The sequence below is a fragment of the Erigeron canadensis genome, chromosome 9 (genome assembly GCF_010389155.1).
Source record: "Erigeron canadensis isolate Cc75 chromosome 9, C_canadensis_v1, whole genome shotgun sequence".
Lineage (NCBI taxonomy): Eukaryota > Viridiplantae > Streptophyta > Magnoliopsida > Asterales > Asteraceae > Erigeron > Erigeron canadensis.
The window spans coordinates 28,055,663-28,073,714 of record NC_057769.1 but is presented as its reverse complement, the minus strand read 5'-3'; the positions used below and the strand labels follow the sequence as shown (position 1 = coordinate 28,073,714).

At 33.1% G+C, this 18,052-nt stretch overlaps 2 protein-coding genes across 2 annotated transcripts; one reads left to right on the top strand and one right to left on the bottom strand.

The window, feature by feature from the left end:
• Nucleotides 1-1,905: 1,905 nt before the first annotated feature.
• LOC122583472 (tyrosine-protein kinase JAK2-like) lies at nt 1,906-7,251 on the bottom strand. The gene is made up of 4 exons (XM_043755872.1): nt 6,346-7,251; nt 3,807-4,757; nt 2,394-3,353; nt 1,906-2,176 (listed from the first exon to the last, which is right to left on the bottom strand). The coding sequence occupies exons 1-4, from the start codon at nt 7,249-7,251 to the stop codon at nt 2,075-2,077; spliced, it is 2,919 nt and encodes a 972-aa protein (XP_043611807.1). The 3' UTR covers nt 1,906-2,074.
• Nucleotides 7,252-13,992: 6,741 nt separating this feature from the next.
• Nucleotides 13,993-17,873, top strand: LOC122582207 (TLD domain-containing protein 2). Its single transcript, XM_043754565.1, has 8 exons — nt 13,993-14,220; nt 15,336-15,808; nt 15,913-15,985; nt 16,117-16,197; nt 16,292-16,355; nt 16,522-16,609; nt 16,721-16,805; nt 17,543-17,873. The coding sequence occupies exons 1-8, from the start codon at nt 14,134-14,136 to the stop codon at nt 17,576-17,578; spliced, it is 987 nt and encodes a 328-aa protein (XP_043610500.1). The 5' UTR covers nt 13,993-14,133; the 3' UTR covers nt 17,579-17,873.
• Nucleotides 17,874-18,052: the final 179 nt, after the last annotated feature.

Below are 18,052 nucleotides of genomic sequence, written 5' to 3'. Positions count from 1 at the left end.
ATAAGCGTTTATGTACAAAGGTTTTCATCAATCTTAAAAAACTTAAAGTCTTTTTTAACAAACGAAGTTTTTTTGTTAGGATATGATTTTTTTTGGTTAAAAGTTTGAAACTATTAAAAGTTTCCCACCAAACGAAAAGATAATCTTTTCAGTTAATCTTAGTTGCTACCTTACTTATCCCAACTCTACAAGCATCTACTGACTCATCAAGTTGAGTCGACAATGATTTTTCTTATTCCGTTTTTATTGTATCGTTATCGTATTCATTAGTTTTCCCTGCTTACTAAAACCTTTCTTGTTAGTCTTTGGATTTCACAAGATTCGTATTAAAGTATTCATCTTTCATATAACTCTTATAGCAATGATGGAAATAGATATAATATCATCACTCATAAGTCATAACAATGATTAACAATTAAAATATATATTATAGATGAAATGTGACAAATTTGATACAGCTTATAATTTATATTGCAGATGTGTTGATATCTCTCAAGTTTGTATCCATTAACATGTAGTGTGAAAACACATTTGATTTTTCCAAAAATATTAGCAAAAATTGTTAAGAGTGATAATATTGTTTGGTATCTTTATGCGGTAAAATGATATACATTGTATATTGATGAGTGCATGGTTTAATGAGATTGTAAAAGGTCATATAAATAGGCTTAACTAAACTTGATGACAACGTAACCTAATCATGATATTACAATATGAGTTAGTTACCGGTTTATCAACGTATTTTTCTTTTTGTAGATGGTTGCACATAAATTTCTTTTATTGATACATTTCTATACAAAAATTTTTTACATGGTTGATACATGGGTCGCTTGTTGATCAATTCAACCGATCACCCAAGTACCAACTATGTACAAATTTATAAAGTTTGTAGCTGACAAATATTAATTAAAAAGTTTAAGGTGTAATCATGTACACACAAAAAGTACGTGGTGATCAAATCGTTAAACTAACATTTTAAGAACCTCTTTAAGTAATACAAAAATAACAAATTCTTTAAAATTGTCTCGAAAGATGATTTCATTACGTGAAGACATGATCCACTAGCCATGTAGGGAATAACAACTTGAAAGTTGTGACTTGTTGTAAAAGAAGAGTATGCCGTAACATAATTGAATGACTAATCAAGATCATTGTATTCAGTTTTTGTCAGATGCCAAGTTGTATGGCAACAAATTAGCGATGGTATCAAATAGTTCTAAGAACTCTCACAACGTGAATGGCCCGGACTAATCCATATCAGCGTCTCATAACTTTACATCAGAAAAGGGTTAACCAATAATTAATCTCACAAAACATCTTTATGTCTCGATTAGTCTAGAACACATTAATCCAAAGACGATTTCATCAAGGATTAGTCGAGAACGAGTCATATCCAACGGTGTGTCGACGTCCTTCAACCGAAAACGAGTCTAGGACTAACAAAGTGCGGACAAACCGTCAACCGTATAACTAATTTCTGAATTATACCGTAGTACTCGAGCTGATAGAAGAAAATAAATTTGTGTGAGAAAAATTGCTTCGTTCAGGTGACAAAGGAACAAAAAAAAAAACCTCTACCCTGATAGCCTCCTTCCATACACGAGCTTGTCACAGTAAAAATGGCTGCCATAAGTCAGAATTTACAGGCACATCATTCTTTGATTGTCTTCTTTACAAGTATGTTTTTAATCCTATCTATTTTCTATTGATATATACGCTTATATATATATATACATATTGTTTATATATTATCAATATTATTATTGTATGGTTCGCTTGGATGTCTATTAAATGTAGAAACTTACTCTGGCAATAGATGCACAAAAAGTGTTAGACGAATTGCCACAAAGAAAATAATGAGTGATGGAAGCTTAATTTAAAAAAAAAAAAAAAAAACTTGTTAGTAATGAATGATAATAATCAGTTACATTTGTGAATGGTAGAATTTTCCATTTAAGTTAGCAATTAAGTTAAGTTAAAGGTCTGCAAATTCCGTGGGCTGGCCTGGTGGTTGTATAATTGGCTAGTTTCTGTATGTGTCGGAACTTTGTGATCATAGGACTTGATATGCATACTACTTTTTGTCTTCTTGATCCGTCCCGCTCTTACTACCGCTTCCAATCAACAACCTGTTGCCAATGAATATCCTTTGCCTCCGAAGCTGTATGAAATTTTCCTGCAAAATTGTATAAACTAATGTTTAATCATATATAGGACACTAAGAGTTTATTAGGCTGTCAACAATTTTAACTAATAATAAATGTCTCGACTGTTTGACAGAGAAGACAGGGATGGGGGAGTCTTATTTTATATAAAATTAAAATATTTTGAAAATATTTTGTATAAATTTGGAAATAGCAATTGAAACTATATAGGAAGAAGTTAAGACTTACTTGATAGTCCAATGCCTTCTCAATTCTATCGATGATTGCTTCCATGGTAGGACGCTCTTCATAAATCATACTGATGCACCTAAATGCAATTTCTTGAAACATTAGAAAAGATTGTCTATCTGTTCGGTCTCTTATAAGGGGATCCATTAACTTGTCTACACTAGGGGCATAGGAACATCTGACTAAATCAATGAGAAATTGTGGTTTATCATCTCCAAAGGGTTTTTCCTGATAAGCCATTACTCCACTCAACATTTCGAACATTACAACACCAAATGAATACACATCTGACCCAGTCCGTAGCTCGCCACTTTCTTGGTAAATTGGGTCTATGTAATATTTGGTACCTGCAGCTTTTGTACGAAGTCCCGTATCTGTCTGGTTTTTTGGGTATGATCTCGACAGTCCAAAATCACAAACTTTTGCTTTCATATTCCCATCCAACAATATGTTCCCGCTCTTGATGTCTCTGTGTATTACTTTGTGTATCACTCTGTTGTCCTCTACTTGACCCGCGTGAAGGTAGCTGATTCCTCTAGCTGCCCCTAAGCAGATCTGAAGCCGTTTTTCCCATGTTAGGTGACTTCTCCTTTCTGTGCTTTGAAGATGACGATCAAGGCTACTATTGGTAGCATATTCAGTAACTATGATCATCTCATCGTTTTGATCACAATAACCAATGAAAGGGATGATGTTCTCATGGCGGAACCTGAAAATGAACTTCAGCTCGTTAAGGAACTCGGTATTTCCCTGGTAACCATTACGATTAAGTCGTTTGATGGCAGCTATGCGTTTTTTCCTTCCTTCAGAGAGTTTTCCTTTGTAGACAAGACCGAATCCACCACCCCCCACCAGTTTTTTCTTGTGGAATTCATTTGTTGCAGTTTTGATCTTTTCCAGTGGAATTAAAAAATCTTCTAGGTTTTGCTTTTGGTGGAGTATAGTATTGGAAGAAGCATTCTGTGAACATAAATATAACAAGAAATAGGATCACTATATTAGTATCTTTTTGGGTTTTTTTTAAATCGATACATTAAATTGATAAAAGAGTACGAATCAATTTCATCGTTAGTACGTTTTAATGTAACAATTCTATTTCAGATTTCTTTCAAAGTAATGAATTACTTAAGTTCTCTTGTTTTATTTTCAACATGATAGGTAATGTGACAGGAAGAAAAAGGTATTGTCCTCAATGAAAGATTCATTCTTCTCCTCACAAAACATTAGGATGATGAGATCTCAATCCAGTATTAAGTATACACTTTTAAATCAGCATATTGATTTTATCATTATACTTTTTATATCACTGAATTCTTAAGGATTCTCATCACAAAATGTATAATGATGTCATGTCATGTATATAGTTACTTACTCTATGAAACTAGCTAGAAAACAGTTTGATAAATAACTTACCTCATTGTACAGTGTCTCAATCCTCTTGACGATACTCTTCATCGACGGGCGATCCTTATAGTTGAAACTGATGCATTCATAAGCAATCTCTCTAAATGTTTCTAAAGATTTACTGTCAATTTGCTCTTCTATATAAGGATCAACTAATATTTGGAGGCCGTCACCATAGTAGCGTTGGACCATATGCATTAGATATTGCGGTTTAGCATAACCTAATCTCCTTGTCTTATAAGCCACCATCCCACTCAGTATTTCAAACATAACCACACCAAATGTGTATATGTCTGCTTCTGTTTTGAGGAAGCCACTTTCATAGTAAACAGGATCTATATAATTATTGGTACCAACAGGAAGTTCATAGACTTGTGACTGATTTCTCGGGATTAGTTTTGAAAGCCCAAAATTACATATCTTTGCTTCCATGTTATCATCCAACATAATGTTTACGCTATTGGCGTCTCTGTGTATCACTCTGCCACGCTCCCCTAGACCTGAATGAAGGTACTCCAGCCCTCTAGCTATCCCTAAGCAAATCTTGAGGCGTAGTGTCCATGTTAGGTTAGATCTCTTCTTCGGATCTTGAAAATGAATGTCAAGGCTTCCATTACTAGCATACTCGGTGACAATGATCTTCTCGTTGTCTTCATCAGCATAACCAATGAACTGGATGATATTATCATGGTGAAAGATAGACAACATCTCAAGCTCGTTAAGGAAATCATTCATTCCTTGGTGACCCTTCACAATTAGTCGTTTGATAGTAGCCATGCGGCTTTGCCCAACTATGGAGATTCGTCCTCTGTACACAGATCCAAATCTATCATCCCCGATCCAATATTCTCTGCTGAAGTTTCCAGTGGCCCGTTTGATCTCACGTAGCGGAATTCGAGATATATTTGGGTTCTGATGCTGGTGAATTCCTATTGTGATGAAAGAAGCATATCCGTCTTTCTGCGAATATAAACATGACCAAGGTTATAAAAGCACACTAAGGGTCTGTCTGTTTTTGCTAAGAGGTTTATGTCTGAATGTGACTATCATTTTTGAATGTTAAGAGTTGGTTCAAATGTCTTAAATTTGGATGAGGATAGTTTTTTGTTTTTATAAACGTCTAAATACTCATAAACATCTGAATGCTTATAAACATATATTTTTGTCAGTTATACGTTAAAATGAGTTCAAAATTGATACAAAACCCTGAAATTAACTACCAATCTACGGTAACTATAATACACATTAAAAACATAATACAGAAGTTATTCATAATTTAGTTTTTGTAAAAAATTCGTTTATTATACTATATATTAAAGACCATGCTTATGAATGGCGAGTTATTATTCGTTCATGTCATCCCTTGTACTACTATTTGAGTTTTGCCACATTGCATCCTTTTCGGGTTTTTTTTACAGGTTACTTTTTGGTTTTTTTTCACACGTTTTTTCCTTTTGAGTCATTCAACCTTTATCTGGCACACCATGTACCACTATTTGCATTTTGTTACATTGCATCTGTTTGAATTCTAAACTAATATATTGATATATTTTCCTTATCACATCCGGTTCGGGTTTCTACTATGGGTTGTTTTTTGATTTCTTGCAAACTTTTAAACAAACATATTCATGACAGAATTAATTTTAATTAAGCGGTTATAGGTTCGACGCAAATATACTAAAATAACGTAATCATTTCAACAAGACAATTGAGAACCCGCAACGCGGGTCCAAAACTTTCTAGTTAATATAAATTTTTAATTCATCTGAACATTTTCTTATTTTATAAAAATTAAAAAAATCACATTATCTTTTATACTATTAAACCAACTAGCAAGTTGTGAAACCCACCATTAAAAATCATTGAACACCATCATTAAAAAAATACTCAATCTCATTGCATTGTGCGGATATTATATTGGTTTATACTTACCTATAAAGAGTTTACACGGTTTTTTCAAGTTGTAAAATACAAACTTACTAATTTACCCTTGTCAGTTGTCACGGTAACATTAAGTCATTAATTTATACTTTCTTAAAGCAATTAAGTCAAACTTTATCATTTATATAATTATCTCACTCAATCACCAACTTAATATATTATACTTTTATTTATAAAAATAAGATTTTCAAAATTTATTTATAAGATTAAATAAACTTTTTCTAGTAAGAAGAACAATCATTGAAAACTGCCAATGAAGAATTTAATCATGATGTACTATGCTAGTTAAAAGAAAATGAGTTATGTCTTGTTTAGAGAGAGTTCTCTCTCTAGATTGAGATCGAGAGATCTCGGTTTCCTTTTCAGCTTTGGTTTTGCCTTGCCGTCATGTTTTTTCAAGGGTAAAGCCGTAGGTCCTTCTGAAAACAACCTCTTTACCATTGGGTAAGGGCAAGACTGTCTACATCATACCTTCTCCGTACCCCATTTTTTTCCGGGATCAGGTTCCGTTGTCGTCGAGTTATGTCTTGTTAAAAGAAAAAATGGTATTCATCATATTGTTTATGAAACCGGATATCCCGCCATATAAATGAATAAAAAGACTTACACTGATATCCATTGCATCCTGAATTATCTTGATGACTATGTCAATAGTAGGCCGATCCTTGATGTTGAAACCAATGCATCTATAAGCAATTTCTGTAACCATCTGCAAAGAACGGGAATCAATTTGGTCTCTTATATGGATATCAACTAATTCGTCTAGTCCAACATCATGGTATCGACGCACCCAATTTATCAGAGTTAGTTGCTCAACATCTCCGGTACTCTTCACACGATAAGCCGGAATACCACTCAACATTTCGAACAGAATGACCCCAAATGAGTAGATGTCTGAAGCTGTCCTCGAGATACCACTTTCCCTGTAAATGGGGTCAGTATGAGAGGTGCTAGATGTTGGAAACTCATAGAACCGTGGATGATCTTTGTTTTCATATGTGGAAAACCGAAATCCACAAATTTTAACTTCCAGATATTCGCCCAACAAAATTTTTCTGCTATTAAAGTTTCTATGTATAACTCGGCTCCTTTCGCCAACAGCTGAATGCAGATACTTGAGTCCTCTAGCTGCCCCATTGCAAATCCTTAGGCGCCGTGCCCATGACATGCGCCTGCCATTTTCCAGTAGATTGTAGAGGCTTCCATTCATAGAATACTCGGTAACTATAATCATTTCATCGCCTTCATTACAGAAACCAATGAAAGGAACAATGTTTACATGCTTGAAATCTGACATCAATGTTAACTGGTTAAAGAATTCTTGTGCTTCTTGGTAACTATTCCGATCATGGCGTTTGATGGCTGCTGTTCTGTTTCCCCAGCGTTCTGAAAGTTGTCCTTTGTAGAACTTTCGAGTACCATCTTCAACGATCAAATGCTCTAAACTGAAGTTTTTGGTGGCTCGGTAGATCTCTTTTAGAGGAATTCTAAAAGGATTTAGATCCAAAACCATTAACAACAGTTTATACAAACTATCACTGTAATTTACTTTCTATCTTGTTTCTTTAGTATTGGTAATATCGGTAACTATGTGTGTTTATGGCTTGAATACGTGTATTGTATGGCCATTTGACTAGGTAATTAAAATACCATAAAAACTTGACAAGCTGCTGGAGTCAACTCCGTCCCACCATTTCATAAAAATAGTACTCGGTTGTTGATACATTTTTTTTTCTTCTGTTCTTTGTAAGAAAGACATGATACAAATGCAATTATATGCCCCTAGTCAACTGTTATACTTTGTGCAAAAGACAAATTCTTGATTTGTTTATTTTATATATTTAGTATATTTTAATTTCAACTTAAACTTGTACAACTATACCTAATACATTTGTTTTCCATATAAATGAGATCTGAAATCATGATATGTTACTGTTGACAAGACATTCCTTTGCCTGATCTTTTCTTGTTTTTACTTGTTAAAGTGAAAACATTGATTAGATTGCATACCATACGTACAACGTACATTCTTTGTATATCCATCACAAAGTTATGCTCTTTGATTCTTGGAATTTTTTTTATAGAAGGTTAACATTCATATTTATTTTTTTAATTTTAGAACAACGTGTTAGTTGGTTAGTAGTTTGAACCTTAACAGTGACATCTAAGTGGATAGTATGCTAGAGGGTGCGATAACACGGCTCACACGCATTTGAAGAGGTAAATGTCCGATATCATGGGGAATTGAGATTCGATCTTTGATCTCCAAGCCAACATTCCCTTTCCCAGAACCCCAAAAAAGGGCCCAGGTAGCCGTTTGATCTAAGACCAAGTGTTTTTTCTTCATTTAAGAACGGCAGAATATGATTTATTGAAACAAAATCGACTAGCAAAATGCTAGTGATTTTAAGAGAGTACAATTACAATGAAGCAAAGCCTACCTACAAAATGAACCACATGACTTTAACTGCAATGAATGCAAAAGAGATTACAATAAGACCAAGTGGTTAGGTTAACACATTAATAACGATTGCTGTCTAAATATATCATTGTCATGTGGAGGCTTTTTAATTAGGTGTTCATGCGGAGGTGGAGGATGTTACGTGATCGACTCCCAACTAGGATTAATCTGAGCAGAAGATCAATCTATAGCATGCTCGATCTGTTCGGCCACGGTGGAGTCTTCTTCACATATCTTTAGTCCATGATTTATCGCACTTGAACTCAGTTACTACGTGGCAAGTTGGTTGCGTCTTGAAGTCTATTGGTCAATAGGTGGTTCTTAATTGGATACAAAGTAAACTATACCTGAATAAGATTTTTTAAAATAAAAGGTATTAAAAGTGTGTTATTTGTTTGGTGGTGGTCATTATGAAAGCCTGAGAACTATCCATAGCGATAGTTAGGACACATGTCGTAATATTTTTCATTCGATTGGATCTCTATCCTTTTTCTTTTTGATATCTAGTTGTCTTAAGAAGTCTAGTATCTCTTGGCCTTTAATGGTTAATTAGTCCTTATTTTTTATTGTAATTTTCCAAGTTTTTATCTCTTGTCGAAGTCGTTTGCCATATCCGTTTAAATACATAAATCATTGTCATTCTTAAAATCATCAGTTTATGTACTTCCATGTACATTATGCCATTTAATATTATGTATATTGTATATTCAAGAGTAATAATATCTTGTTACGCTGCTACACATGGAGGCAAATCAGGTGAAACTTCGTATCAATCAACAATTTTGTTTGGGTCCGTGTGGACATTTTAAAGATCGAATTTTTCTTCCATATTGTTGATTCCTTTAATTTATTGGGAATGTAAAGAAACAATGCACATAAATTAACAAGAGATGTCTTGAAAATTTATTTGGCAATGATAAAGTTACTGTTAGACAAATTAAAGGTGTGAAGGCGATGGTTTTTGTCATCATCAACAACCATTTCCTATACCGTGTGAAAAGCCCATTATTTATATTTTTTTTTTATGTTTATATTGAACCGCTTGAGACGTTCTCTTCCCGTGGGTCTTTAAAGGGTTATGAATGAATTAAGAAAAGAAAATTATACAGTAGCATTATTATGTAGTTAAAGAGACCATAAATGTTTTTTCACACCGGTATAGCTAATATAGCTATTCCTATCGTATAATAATATAGAGTTTAAACCATAAAATGTTTTTTATTTCTCGGCTTGAATACCTATTAAATAGGTAAATAACGACTCGAGCCTCAGCATGTATTAGCTTGTTTAGTTCAAATTGCTCGAGCTTTCTTCGTTTCAAGTCTTGTAAGTAAAGCTCGTTTCAAACTTGTGGGGTTACGAGGAGAGGCGGTTCCGCATGTAACTAACATGGGTCCCTGGCTAGGTGAGATGAGGAATTTTTTAACACGTTGTGTATGTGGCAAATAATATTTGGACATGTTTTTTTAAGATTTTGGACCTAGATCCACACCTAGTTATATGGAAATCTTCTTGTTGATTTCCTGTGTTGACATTTTCAAAAGATTTTACTAACAATAAAACTTATCCAACAAAATGAGATATGAAAACTAATAAAAAAAAAATTACCACAACTACTTAAATATCATAACAATTTAGTTATTGTCGTTACTTTACACTAATTAGACCAGTGTTAGAAATTTCTGCTACATGTTACCTTTTAACTTTTTTATTCACAAAAGTTGTTATTGGCGAAGTTTCTTCTTATTCACAAAAATTGTTATTTTCGGGTGGATATGAGGTTTTGTGGAGTTATGGGTTGTCTTTTTGTTGATTCCTTTGAATCGATAAACTCACAAAAACTATGATTGGCGATGGTTTCGGTAATCAGTAGAACATATCAAAGGTACTTTCGGAACATTTATATATTAGTGGTAAAAAAAATTGTTTTTTTTTTTTACATTTTCCTTATATTATCCTATTTTTTTTTAAACATGGTTAGACTAGACAAACCCAACACCTACCTAATATCCGACCTTCCTGAAGATGCCTCCCCATTTAATCGCACCGTGCAAGGCTCGAACCGTGTTCCCCAAGTAGGACAGCCTTCAAAACCCCCTATCCAGGTTCCCCAAGGAGGAGGTGCCTCATATTTTTTTTTTTTAATAAAAAATGGTAATCATACCATATAATTTGATTAACGTACTACACTGTACAAGTATTACAACATATTGTACAAACAGTTAATACATAGTTACGGGTAAATTAATCAACTTGTATGATATCAATATCACTTCTCATTTTTTATAAGCAAACTCTTTGAAATCCACGTTACCAAATGTCGCTTTGTAACCAATTGCACAACTTTTTCTTTTGCCATATTTTATGACCAATTGACTTGGTCTAATTGTGTTAAGAATATAAAAAAATATTTATGCATTTCATTAGTTATATAACTTTTTTTACAAAATAAACTTTAACTTACATGTTTAATTCGTATCAAAAACACCAAAAGAAATGGTTAGAAACATAGAGAAGGATCATAGAATCTTCAACAACTCAACCAACGTACGTTTTCTTCAACGCGTTTCTTTCTCATATATCGATCATTCAATCCGATTATTGTTACTTAAAAGCAATTTAAATTCAATTACATAACACAATTATAATAAACTGTAGTAAAGATTAGAAGAAGCCATTCGATGAGATTAATTTTATATCAATTATTCAATCTTATATATATATATATAGACATAGACACACGTTTTGTTTCTTGAAGGAAAAGCAAACGACTTTAGTTATTTAAGAGCCATATATAAGTAAATTAAGCTCTAATCTCTCCCTCAAATCACCATTCCTATAACTTTCTTCTATACCATTTTCAATGGATTCCCAATCACCAACACGCCCAGACGCCGTTTCTTCCATCAAAAAATTCCCAAAAAAAGATCGCCTTGTAGAAGAACGTCCAAAGTCGTTGTCAGATGTGGTTAAACACCGGCCCGTTTCTAATACCGACATCCAACTCCCTCATCCGACAACTATAGACGTGACAGCAGCAGCAGGAGTGCCACCAACAGACGTGGCGCCTCCTACGTTTGGAGCTTTGGTTGGTGACAGAGGAAAATCTGTATATAGTAATAATTCGACTAACTATCAACATGAAAATGAAAAAATTCCAACAGTTGGAGATGTTAATCGTATCGTTAAGAGTTTTGACGAAGATGATGAGGTTGAATTTGACATGTGTTTAGGTCCACCTAGTTACAATGGTGACCATTTTATGAAATTTAATAAGTGATCACTTCTTCGATCTTGTTGTATGTGTAAAGTGTTTGGGTTTGTTCACGATTCACGGTCACAACTTACGGGTCATGATCAATACGGAAAATGGAGCTTTAATTTGTGGGTCAAAGGGCGGTCATGGCTCGTATAAACAGAACAAAGATGGGTTAATTATTCATGTTTGTTAGGTCTTTACTTAGCAGTTTATTACTGTAGTAGTGTATATTGTTTCTCTTTTTAATTTTCTATCGTGGGTTCACCATATGTGTGATTATTTATATACAGTAGTTTATAGCCTATTTAATTTGTTTAATGTTTGATTAATATATAGCAAACTTTTCATTTCAAACCCATCTTAGAGAAGCCTTCTGCGCAATTTACTTTGTTTTCTTCATATTCACATATAAACAATCATTACAAATGTTATATTTATTCACACTTTTAATGAGTGTGTACAAATTAAAAATTTTGTCACGTTTTCATGTGTGTAAAACTATGTAGTACTAATAGTTTGGAGAAATTTAACCACACTAAAAAATGTGTAGAAAAGTTCACATTTTTTAGTGTGGACTTTCATAATTATTTTATAACACTTCATTTGTCCACACTCACTTTCTAGTTATCGTGGACAAATGGAGTGTTACAAAATAATTATGAAAGTCCATACTAAAAAGTGTAAACTTTTATTTCTACACACTTTTTAGTGTGGATAAATTTCTGCACACTTTTAGTTCTATAAATTTTTAAACACATAAAAGCGTGACAAAACTTTTAATTTGTTCACACTCACTAAAAATGTGGACAAATGCAACATTTTTTTTAGTTAATGGTGTGTGTTTTTTTGGACCTCAACCAATACATTTTGAAATGAAATAACAAGTGAAATATTACATTAGCTTCAACAATCTCTTTTATACGTAATTATGTATACAATTTGTTTAACTTTATTATTAACTAATAACTAATCTTACCATATACTTCCTCTATCTCCCCCTATTTTGAATTTTCAAAGTCTTTGTTTTATAACTTTAACCTTAAATATTTTTAATTATGTTATATAATTTTCAGTAAAAGTTATACTAATGAAAACATCTAAAATTTTTCATATAACTATAACACAAAGTCAAAGTTGAAAAAAAGATAAGATTTTGAAAATTCAAATTGAACATTTCTAATGGGACAGAGTAAGTAACATTTTATATGAAAATAAAAGGCAAATGGACAACAAATTGTGCTGTTAATTTTTCGTGTGTTACAAACATGGACGGAGACACAATGGGGGTATTGGGGGCAAATGCCCCCGCTCCAATTTTAGTACAATGTAAATTTTTTATTTAAAGGTATATTTATAATTTTAATCTTAAAAGTTTTTATAAAAAAAAAATACATACAAATGTCACATTCGTTATCTTAAGTCTCTTTTTCGAAAGTCATTAATCTTGTAAGCATACAGTCAAAAGTTACGACTTGACAACTATGCTCGTAAGTATTACTTTTGACTTTGGAGATACATTTCTCCACGGGTAGAGTAAAAAGTTTGAGTAATTTTAGTTTTTAATAATAAAAAAAGGGTTGAAAAAGTGTTCTTTTATTGTTTGGGTAAATGTAATACATCAATAATATAGTTGTATGAAGAAAAAATTCTTTTCAAATTATTATAATATCTAGTTATTTTAAATAAGTAATAAATATAATCACATAGTAAGTTAAAAAGATATATAGGAACTAATTATTTAATAAAATAAATTATCATATATCATTGATTTTGATGTATTTATATTATATTGTTTAGGGTAAATATCATATAGTCCCTTTCTAAATCCCTAAATATCATATCAATTTACAAATTTTCAATACATGATGTGTAATGATCTTAAAGCAAGTTTTGGGTAAATATGATATTTTATTCTTTAGGAGGGTATATATGAAATTAACTCATTGTTTAATATATGCAACTCATCGATCATCACATGTTCCAAAATTGCAATGATCGACGTTGATGTTAAAGACAGACATTTTAATACCCGGCATTCACATAAGCTAAACTCGGTTTTCTCAAAACCGATTTTTTTGTAATATGATTAAACCCAAATTTAATAAAAAATTTTAAAGGGCTCATTTTCTATTCTTTATTTAGGGCCTAATCTTTTAATATACGTGGCTGATAAATATAACAAGTAACTTTTGAATTTACCCTCGTAAAAAAATTTCTAGCTCCTGATACAAACTTATAATGTTGAAAAACTACATCATAGATCTTGACATCACAGCGTGAATATACATGACTCGTTAATATACATACTTAGCTCAAAGGCGTGCGAGAAAACCAAAAATATCAATCCAAAATTCCAAATGTGATATATATACACATGTTACTCGTAGTTATTAAAACATGTCTTCATGTTTGACCATAATTTCATTCAAGCCCATTAGAAGAGAAACCCTGTTGATCACGCACACGATGCATGACCCCTGTTATTTATTTATATTTATTTATTTATTGAATAAAATAAAATAATAACAGGTGGGCATACGGCTCCTTTTGCTGCACACCGACGAAACGCATTTTTGATTTTTCCTTTTTCCCCTGAAATCATTCTTTCATCATCATCTCTCCCTTTCAATTCATTTCATTTTATAGAGTTTCAATATATATCTATCTATCTTGAAATGCATTCATGGAAAGACAGAGTTACAGACAAGCTTACAAATCTTTTCTCTGATTCCCCTTCTTCCCCTGCCTCCTCTCCTCATAAGGTACATTCTTACATATAGTTTCTACAAATATCTGATCTGGGTATCTACTATTTTTGATTATTTTATTATATTTGATTAAATTTTTTTATTTTTTAGTGTTAATATTTTGTGGGTATTGCTTTTTTTTTTTCTCTTCTTCAAGAAAATAGGCTATAGATCCATGTAATTAGGTTTTGTTAATTAGTACTTTGGACATACAAGAAAAAGATTCAAAATTTAGAGGTTTTGAATCTTGTTAGTTAAAGCCCATTAACTCGATTTCTATCGGCTAATGAGCTTATCAGCTTGAGCTTATGGGGTTTAATAAGCAATGAGATTTAACTCGTAAGCCGGTAAAAATGAGCTAATCGACTTTTTTAAATTTTCAATTAGCCGATAAGCCCAGAAAATAAGGTAATCTAAACGCCCATGAAATGGAAGAACAAGAAAATCTCTTCTTGTGGCATCAAATATTTTGATAAATCAAGTCACTTTTTAGAACAAGAAGGTAACTTTGAGATAAAAGTTGTATTAATATAAGAATGCAGCATATGGGTGTTTAGAAGAATAATTGTATGTCAACAACAACAATGGTAATCAGCAAAGGTAAAATGTAGACAATCTTACTCCTACCCGAAGGTAGAGCGACTGCTTTTAGAAGGACCCCGGCCAGAAACTTGTGAGAGTAAATAATGTGTGTGTGCGTGTCGTTGCACTTAAATGTGAGTATGAATATTGTAGCTATGGAGTATAAGTCAAAAATGAAAAGCATATAGAAAGCTAAGCATGTAAAGCATCCAGGTAAACAAGCATATATGAGCACATGATCGTGCATTTAGAAGAACAGTTGTTTATGTAGTATCAAAAAGTTTATTTTTGTATGCTTGAGCCGTATTTTATGTGCTTGAATGATCCACTGCTGCTAGAAACTCACTTGCCTTCCGAGCTCAACTTAACTCTTTAGAGAAGACCGGCTACATTTCTTGGTCAATTTCATGTAATTTATAAGATGGTTTTTATGTCTGAAGACTTGGTTGTTGTTTGCTTTACATTTTTCTTATCTCTGAAAGCCATAGGTGGTAATTTTAAGGTATCGAACAGATACTTGATTTGTAACATGGGTTTTTAACGTGTAGGCCAGGTCACACACGAAGGATGGTGGTTATTTCTCTTCAGTACTTACTTTTATGCGATCCTCAAATGAGTCTGGCTCAGACAAGCATGATAACCATCTTAAGCCAATTCAATCACTTCCAACAAGATGGAAAAGTAAAGATTATTCATGGCAACAGATACCCTTGGATACCTATGATGAGGGCGATAATGAGTTTGATCCTTGCAAACAAAATGGAAGTCAAAGTTCTTCAAAGAGCATGATTTGTGATAACGGGGAAGTTTCGAATACTAGAGAAGAGAATGGAGACCAGGGTTCTGTAGAGAGCAGTGGCAGCTCTGAAATGTTTGTAGATGCTGCAGAACCAAATACTCCAATGAGAGCTGTAATTGATTTCAATCTTGATTCCTTTTTCATTTCTCCTGAACTATACCAGTTTCTTCAGTCTTCAATACCGAATATTGTGAAAGGTTGTCGATGGGTTTTGTTGTATAGGTAATTTCTCTCTGCATATGGTTACAACCAATGTTTAAAATCTTCTTAATGCTGTGTGTCAACTTGAATACATGTATTTACTTTTTCTTTCAAATTAAGGGCAGTACTTTGAAACATGGCATATCACTTCGCACACTTATTCGGAAGAGCGCTGATCTTTCTGGTCCTTGTTTACTGGTATGGCTATGTTTACAAACTCAACAAGCTTATCTGGGTTCTTAAACTTATGGTGTTTAGAGTTTCCTGAAAATTGCACTTTCTTGTAACATTCATGTATCTGATGGATGGAAGGTTTACACTGCTTTTAGATAACTGGAGACACTCGAGGTGCTGTATTTGGTGGGCTGCTAAATTGCCCGCTAATACCTACTCCCAAGAGGAAATATCAAGTAAGCTGTCAAGTTAATGGCATTGAAGCTTTTTGTGTAAATTTTCTTCTAGTTATTGTAACACTGAATGGTATTCAATCATCTTTGTTGTCAGGGGACATATGAAACCTTCGTTTTCACAACGTTATATGGTTCACCCAGGCTGTTTAGACCAACCGGTAAGTAGATTTATCGAGGGGGTTAGACTATTGCATTGTAAATTTGAGATATTCAGTTAACCTTTTAAACTCAAATAATGAGAGATGTATCTGCTCTCTAAATGTTAATTGCTTATTGGATCATCATGCTCATAAGCTAATCATATTCGTTATTTGTAATGTGAAGGTGCGAACAGGTACTTTTACATGTGTCTAAATGACATGCTAGCACTAGGAGGCGGTGGAAATTTTGCCTTATGCTTGAATGAAGATTTGTGAGTTCACTTACATACTTCCGTTGTAATGTTTACTTTAGAAGACTCTCTCTATATTTAAGATAGCATTGTCGTCTTTTGTGATTCTAATTATATTTTCATGTAAAAAAGGTTAACTGGAACAAGTGGACACTGTGATACATTTGGAAACCAATGTTTGGCTCATGATGAATCATTTACGATAAAGAACGTTGAGGTAATGCTCGATGGCTGTCTGGTGGGTGGGAGGAAAATACAATGTAACCCCATATCTTTATATATTGAAAACCAATGTTTGGCTCATGATGAATCCTTTAGGATAAAGAATGTCGGGGTAATACTCAATGGCTGTCTGGTGGATGGGTCATGGGCGGATAATACAATATACCCCCTTTTGTTATATATTGCATTTATGTTTGTGCAATCCATGGAGTTCTAGAACATTGATTTTCCGTCTTACAAAAAGTGTCGTGCGTTGTTTTATTGCATATATAGTATTAGCAAATTGTGTGGTCAATGGGGTTTTGGGGTTCCAACTTTCTGTCTTCCACGTCATTCACCCTCTGCGGACAAAACCATTTCCTTTGGGACTTAAAATAGTTAAAAGCATCAAAAGTGAATTCTTTTTTTCTGTTCTTTCAAAAACGCTATTTTCCTTGGTATTCTCAAATATAATTTACCAAATTGCTAACTATGAATACTCTTCATGTTGACCTTGAACCTAAAGCCTGTTGATTTTCTAGTTTGGCATTTTGTTAACATTTAACAAGCTAGAGTCCAACGATAATTTGTATGGGATTTCAGGCTGTTTTCAAGAAAACAATTTCATGTTTCAACGATAATCTGTTCACTATATGTTTTTATGTTCTCTATTCTGTTGCCAGTGAAATTGTGGATTTTACACTAGTTTATATGCATCGTATTATGTACTGATTTTCGTTTTTGTCCTTGTAGTTGTGGAGTTTTGCACATTCTTCTCGGTATCCCTAAATTTATAAGCAAGCCATGGTGGAAGAGAAATATGGTTCATTGGCCTTTTGTGGTTTGTGACTTTGAGAGACGAAGCTGCTCAAGAGAAAATATATTTTAGGTTGTGAAATTTGTGTAGTAGAGTGCTCATCGGCCCATTTTAATTTAATTGTATTTTATACATGGCACCATCCTTGTATTATAGGCAGGATGTATACTAATCCACAATTGTGTTTTGCTTTCTCCTCGTCTATAGCTGTTATATGATCGTACTTTTATTAAGGATGCAGGTTTTAGCTATTTTTGGTTTTGGGAATCTTTGGTATCGATATGGTTTGAGATTTGTATATCATGATTACATGCATGAAGATTCTATGGGCATAGCTAGAAAATAAAATTCATTGCAAGTGCTTGTATTGGTGGAGTAGATAACCTTGTTGGTTCGATGATGGTATACGGATAATCTTGATTTAGCTCCCAACTTGTTATTTGTTT

Bases quoted from the DNA above. Each gene is read 5' to 3' on its own strand.
- LOC122583472 (XM_043755872.1), bottom strand. From the start codon at position 7,251: ATGGTTTTGGATCTAAATCCTTTTAGAATTCCTCTAAAAGAGATCTAC. The intron at 4,758-6,345 runs GTAAGTCTTTTT...TTATATTCGCAG, and splicing joins AGGATGCAATGGATATCAGT to AAAGACGGATATGCTTCTTT. The intron at 2,177-2,393 runs GTAAGTCTTAAC...ACAATTTTGCAG, and splicing joins AGAAGGCATTGGACTATCAA to GAAAATTTCATACAGCTTCG.
- LOC122582207 (XM_043754565.1), top strand. From the start codon at position 14,134: ATGCATTCATGGAAAGACAGAGTTACAGACAAGCTTACAAATCTTTTC. The intron at 14,221-15,335 runs GTACATTCTTAC...TTTAACGTGTAG, and splicing joins CTGCCTCCTCTCCTCATAAG to GCCAGGTCACACACGAAGGA. The intron at 15,986-16,116 runs GTATGGCTATGT...CACTGCTTTTAG, and splicing joins TTTCTGGTCCTTGTTTACTG to ATAACTGGAGACACTCGAGG.